Consider the following 7,069-nt stretch of genomic DNA (forward strand, 5'->3'; position numbering starts at 1 on the left):
TACAAACACAGTGATACTGAGTAAAAATATATTTGAACACATCTCAATGGCTACTACCTCACACACACACACACATATATATATATAGATATCTAGATATATAGATCCACACACATATGTATGTACATATATATATATATATATATATGGCCATCAAAATGTTAACCTTCTAATGGAATTTCCCTAACTACCCACTTGATCTTATCTAAACCACTGTTCTCTGTGACCCTAGTATCCTGCTCTGTAAACATAGGATACTTCTATGTTCTGAGTTGTATTTCTGGAGCTCCGTTTGTCATGAATATATATTCAGTTGTAGTATCACAGCCAGATGTCACAAAGACTTATCTTTGCTACCCAAAGTATCTAAATGCCTGTTCAACAGAATGTAAACCACTGCAAAAGTAGAAATAAAAAATTAATTTTTACTTTTCAACCGTTTCCTATATTAAGAATCTCTTATTGAGATGTTTAACAAATTTTATTTTCACTCCTTTGAAATGATTTGAAGAGTTTTCAAAACTCCTTTATGATACCAATCATTCCAAGAAGCAAGCAAAAGACTTAGGATCTTCCCCTTCATGGCCTTCTCTAAACTCATTTCATATATTCCCACATGCATTCTTTACAATTCATACCCTAATGTCATGGTTTCTAATTTCTTAGATGTATTTTTAAAACTATTCTCTTCTCTCTTTGTGTAATCTGTTTCCTCCACTTTTCTAAAGGGCGAACTCCACTCATCTGCAGATGCTTAGCTCAGGTAGCACCTCCTTTGGAAAGCTTTGTCTAAACCCACAGATAGAATCAAACTCTGTCTTCTCTACTGTCATGACCCCTTATAAACACTTCCATGACAGTTCATAACACTCATTACATTTGTAATACTTATCTAAGCACTGAGATCTTTGTGCTTAGCTCAGAATATGATACATAGCAGCTAGTCAATAAACATTTAATCTCTAATTGAACATAAAATGTTTAAACCTCTGCTATTACTCTTAGGTTTTTTATAGGCAAGAGGGTCACACCAACAGTCAAGTTATTGAAACCCAGAAACCTCAAGCAGTAGTACCACTCCCTGATGCTGGAGTCTATATTATCGAAGTTCGAGCATACAGTGAAGGCGGGGATGGAACCAACAGTTCTCAAATCAGGGTGCCATCATATTCAGGTAAGTGCTTTATTTGATGACCACACACAATATCAAAATTGCCATTTCTCGGCCGGCGCCGTGGCTCACTAGGCTAATCCTCCGCCTTGCGGCGCCGGCACACCGGATTCTGTCCCGGTTGCCCCTCTTCCAGGCCAGCTCTCTGCTGTGGCCAGGGAGTGCAGTGGAGGATGGCCCAAGTCCTTGGGTCCTGCACCCCACGGGAGACCAGGATAAGTCCCTGGCTCCTGCCATCGGATCAGCGCAGTGCGCTGGCCGCAGCGCGCCAACTGCGGCGGCCATTGGAGGGTGAACCAACGGCAAAAGGAAGACCTATCTCTCTGTCTCTCTCTCTCACTGTCCACTCTGCCTGTCCAAAAAAAAAAAAAAAAAAAAAAAATTGCCATTTCTGAGATCTGGAAGGGCTTGTCTTCTATTGTCCATATCATCCTCTGATTAATATGAACCATGGCAATCTCAAAATTGCAGACCTTCCACAAACCTAGAAAGGAGTCGATGTTTTGTTTACAATGACCTTATTTGTGCAATTTCCTTGCCTATGCTGGCCTCTATTTTGGCTTTTGGGATATTCCTTTAAACTGATACTGCACTACTTTGCTATACCTACTTCTTTACTACCTGGATTGTCTTTATTGTAAGAAAGTAGGGCCTTTGAAGGAAATGCTTTTACAATTACAATTTGATCATTTTCATTGATTTCTGAATAAATTATAATTTTATAGAATATATTAACATTACAATTGGTATTAATAATTGCTAGCTTTTCCTGAGCCCTTACTTCATGTCAGGTATGTCTAAAAGTGCTTTCTATATAATACCTTCCTTAATGTTGGTAACAGTCATATGAAGTAGGTATCTTTCTTCTTGTTTTACAAAGAAAATTTATCTAAATTGACTAAGATCAAGCTATTATTAAGTGGCAGAATAAGGTTTCAAGCCGAATGCTTGTCTTTCAGGCCCTATGCCTTCACCAATAGCATGATTATTATACCAGCAAGGGAAAACTGATCATACAAAGAGCAATTTTTACACATTTGGAAGAAAGAAACCGTTCTTCAGGGTAGTCACAAAAGGAAGCAAAGGAGTTAGGTATATACACAAATACCTAATTAAAGTATTGGACAGTTTTCATCAAAACATTGTATAAAACATTTCTTGTGCATTTAATTAATGGCAATTATTAATTTTTTTTGTTGACCCTTCATTCTTGAGCAGAATGATCAACCTAGAGGGAAATTGCCAATGATATGTTGCAAGACTCTAAATGTGGCACTATCTTATTTAACATACTTACTACTTAGAGTCTGACCAGAAATACTGCTTGTGATTTTTTTTTTTATGCCACAAAGTGAGATTGAAAGCAAATATAATGTAGAAAAGAATATAGTTAGGCTGAACTTTGAGAAAAAAATCTATTTTGATATGATACTTGCTAAATTATAAATTCCTCAAAAAATATGAGATAAAAGACATTATTGGAATGATTAAAAATGTGAATAAAATCCTTGTAGATTAGAACTCGTTATAGCAACATTAATTTCTGAGTTTGTTTGTTTTTTTTTTTTTTTTTTGACAGGCAGAGTGGATAGTGAGAGAGAGAGGAAGGTCTTCCTTTTTGCCGTTGGTTCACCCTCCAATGGGTGCTGAGGACGGCGCATCTCGCTGATCTGAAGCCAGGAGCCAGGTGCTTCTCCTGGTCTCCCATGCGGGTGCAGGGCCCAGAGACTGGGGCCATCCTCCACTGCCTTCCCGGGCCATAGCAGAGAGCTGGCCTGGAAGAGGGGCAACCGGGATAGAATCCGGCACCCCAACCGGGACTAGAACCCTGTGTGCCGGTGCCGCAAGGCGGAGGATTAGCCTGTTAAGCCACGGCGCCGGCCTGATTTCTGGTTTTTAATAACTGTACTGTGGCTATTTGAAATTTTTTTTGGTAACTATACATAAAAGCATTTAGGGAAAAGGGTGAATTGTATCTCAAATTTTATTTCAAATGACAGAGAAAATGAATATATTTATAGAGAATAATAAAGCAGAATAAAAAATATCAATATTCTTGGCATTATACAACATGGTTTCCATATATTACTTGATCCTTCTAGTAATTTTTGAGTTAGGAATTTTATTATTCTCTGACTCTCAAAGTTTTCTTTCGATTCTAACACAATCAGAATCTATAAATACAAACACTTGGATTTTCCCATTTATATTTTGATTAACTTATAACTTCTATAAAAAAGTCAACATCAACTTTTATGTTATAGTTACTAATGCTTTGGCCAGCACAACCGATTTCTTGAGGTTTTAAAAGTGAAATCTCACAGTTTTGTCTACATTAAACCCATAGAACACGAGCGATGATTGCTTTCATTCTTACCATATTCCAGAAACCAAGCACCTTAGAAATTGAATTACTTGCCCAAGAGAAACAGCTAGTTAATTTTATAGCTAGGGCTAGATCTTTGTCCAATGTTGTATTTCATGTTTTATTTTCTTTTTTATAATCAAAATAATATATTTTAGCTTTGTAAATTCTATTTAGAATTTGAAATATAGGCCCTACTTAGCATCCTTAAAGTGAGATGTTTTCATAAAAGTGTAATGTACATTGATTGAACAAGGATGCTGCCACTCTCAAATACTTAGAATTTATATTGTTTATTTATTAAACATATACTCCACTCAAGTAAGGCTTTGTCTTTTGCCCTTCTTACAGCTCACATGTGAGCATATCCTTCATAATAACGCCATTTTGTATAACTTGAAACATATGTACATAGTCCAATATGTTGATAATAGGTTTTATTAGTGCATTGGCTATAAAAACTTTCAAAGGAAAGAAGATTTGCAGCTTTTTTGCATATGTATGTGTAGTTTATGCAAGAAATATTTCTTTGATTTTTACATAAGCATTTAGAAAATAAATTTAGACTCTATCTCTGTCATGGAAATCAACCCCATATGGTAATGCACTCAATCTAGCCAGATGGGATAAATGGAAAGAAAATGATAGCAAACATTGGGTGGTTGATTTTGTTGTTCTGGTGGTGGTAGTGGTGGTAGTGGTAGTGGTGGTGGCAGTTTTTACCAAGGCTAAGTATTCTTTTAAGTGAGACAATGGATAAGACCACCTACTTCTACCAATCCCTAGCCCAGTTCTGCAATCTTTCTAAAGACTGGTTCCTTCAGCTGCAACACAGATAAATAATAGTACTAACCTTATACAACTGTTGTGGGGAACAAGCACATCAACCATTATCACATGCTTCGGAAATCTTCTACCTTGAAGGACAACTCCTCCACTTAGTAGCAAAAAGTCATAGTTTGTGACTGTAAGGACCTATCCAAACTATTTCAAGCTGATTAGCTTGGATCAGTCAGCTTAATCCAACAACAATTCTAGTGTATTAACTGTACACAATATTTTGCTCTCAAGAAAAAGATGTTCTCCTGGTGTCAGTAAAATGATAAAGTATTCTATTCCTTTGCCAAATTAGTCATGAGAATCTAGAATTGAAGCCTCTACAACCAAGACAATGAATCAAGGGGCCATAAAAGATCAAATTAAGTAATATAATTAAATTGAAAAAAATCGACTGAAGTGATGAAATTAGGACTTCAGGTTGTGAAGGGGCTTCTTTTAGAGGTGAGCAGAAAAGCGGGATTTACTGAAAGATAAAGGGATAATGCTCCCTCATATGTGAGTGCACAACATCTCAGGACAGAGAATTCCTGGGCTGGAGCTGTCCTTGTTACAGGATAAGGGGTGGGGCTCGGGGCAGGGCCTGACTGAAAATTCAAAGGTGAGGCTTCAGCACGCATGGTTTGTCTCTAAGAAACTGTTGGAAAGTAAGATTCAGCTTCACATGCCAAGTTTTCAGGCATGGTGAACTGGCATGGAAAGTGTTAGAATTTGGGTAGTACACATGGCTTAGGTGCTGGCAGTCCTTGGGTGCTCCTTGTCCCTCACTGACTCACTTCCTATCCCACATCACTACTCGCCTCAGATTGCCATCCCTTAATCTTTATGGGACCTTGAGGGCGGAATGTCTGTCCTCTGTAACTTCTTCATGATGAATCAGGATGTTGTCCCTGTCTACCCAGAGAACAAAAATTCCTTGCTAGCTGATCTAGGGTTGTTGCTTGAGGAGCTAGGGGTCCACCACCAATCAGAGGCAATAGCTAGAATCTCTGCATGATGATCATTTTTGTATGGAAGTGTTGAATTCTGAGAAACTCCATTTCTGAACTAAGCAGAATAAAAATTATTTTATTTTTCATATCTAGAATTTGAAAGGTTTTCTATTAGTGCAAAAGTTTACATTGAATCTCCTAGTTAGATGTATTTGTTAGACACAGCATAGGCTTTTAGACACAGTATTCCATGTATCCTTCTATCCTCCATATAACTTAGGCACCCACAATGTATTATTTCGTATGTATGAAGAACTGCCTCATCAGAAATATGACCAATGTTGCTTTCCTTTGTCTTACATATTAGAAAGAACATCTGCCCAGTCCAAACAAAATCAAAATATTTTTTCCACTTGATTTTTCTCCTTTTTATTACAGGTGGGAAAATCACAAGTGCTCAGTCAACTCTCCACACTCTCTCCACATCATCTTCGTTAACACTGCTCTTGGCATTGATGATTCCTTCAACCTCCTGGTGAAACCTGCTGAGTTAATTCACTTTTCTTTGCTTTAGCTTGATAACAGCAGTGAATAGAGTATAGTGTAGATGGAGACCCAGGATCCTGAGATGAGCTTTAAACACTTGGGACTACATGTGGTGCACTTAGAGGAGACTTGGAACTATTACTTATCCATCAGGTTTCTCTTTGTTTTGTTTTGTTTTGTTTTTTTTGTAAATTGAGAGGACAGTTCTAGGTCCAGTAAAAATATGCAGATTGTATGTAATGAACTTTTGTAAGTAAAGGCAATTTCTGTCAAATGTATTCTTTAGTTTTTTAATATGTTGGAATTTCATTTTATATCTAATGATTCTGAGTGTGTACCATCCATTTATTAAGTAAGTGGTCCCTAGCAGATGTTTCAAAAACAAATACAACACTGAGAATGAAAAGCTTGCTTAAGACTCTGAGTCTAATGTTTTTCATTTTCCCTGCAGCTGATTATTCCGACTGCCATATCTGCAGGAGATATGAAAAAAACTTCAGTTATATGGTCCATTATAGGATAAGTACACAAAGTTTTCTCAAAAATATTGTGTGACTGAATAGCAAAATAGTAAGATTTGTCAGTATACTATTCTATATGCACCCCTAGAGCAAGTTATTAGGGCAGGGAATAAACCATTTATATCAGTGGAAAGTAAATAGAAATTGAGTCCAAATGAATTTAAATGCAATTGCTTTTCATCAACTACTATGTTATCTAGCAGAAAATACAGTAAATGTTTATTTTTAAAAACAAAATAGTTTCAAGTTTCAAAAATCACTAAAACTATAGATACTGACATGCTGCCATGGGTGCTAATTTAAAAAAGCAATGACTATGGGACAGAACTTTCTCATTTCTCCACCGACTGCCAAAACAGATGTTGAATTCAGTCCAAGGTTTCCTTCTAATTGGAAATCATTTTAAGTATATGAAAATTTGTTGGGCAAATAATTATGCATACATATAGTCTATGGATTAAAATGGTTCAAGCATAAAAACTAATTTTGTTTTTTTAGAAAACGGTTCCCGGCATTATATGCCACCTATGAAATCTCACCAACTCCTAAAATAAAGAGGAGCTATTAGATAAATTAATTTAAAAAATTTAGCTGTGAGGACACAGCATCAATACAGAGGCTCAGCAAGTCCACCCAGCCATATATTCTATAAGTCAGTGATTTCAGAGGTGGTCCATATTGACCACATTGAGGTACC

The 7,069-nt window shown here is 36.7% G+C and overlaps 1 protein-coding gene across 1 annotated transcript in view; it reads left to right on the forward strand.

Annotated features, from left to right (window-relative positions):
• Positions 1–5,917, forward strand: part of CNTN5 (contactin 5) — a 549,774-nt gene extending 543,857 nt beyond the window's left edge. The window contains exons 23-24 of the mRNA XM_062197592.1: positions 1,006–1,174; positions 5,744–5,917. Coding sequence (XP_062053576.1) covers positions 1,006–1,174; positions 5,744–5,844 — 270 coding nt within the window. The 3' untranslated portion in view covers positions 5,845–5,917. The remainder of the gene's footprint in view (positions 1–1,005; positions 1,175–5,743) is intronic.
• Positions 5,918–7,069: the final 1,152 nt, after the last annotated feature.

This window comes from Lepus europaeus, chromosome 7 (genome assembly GCF_033115175.1).
Source record: "Lepus europaeus isolate LE1 chromosome 7, mLepTim1.pri, whole genome shotgun sequence".
In the NCBI taxonomy this organism is placed as follows: Eukaryota; Metazoa; Chordata; class Mammalia; order Lagomorpha; family Leporidae; genus Lepus; species Lepus europaeus.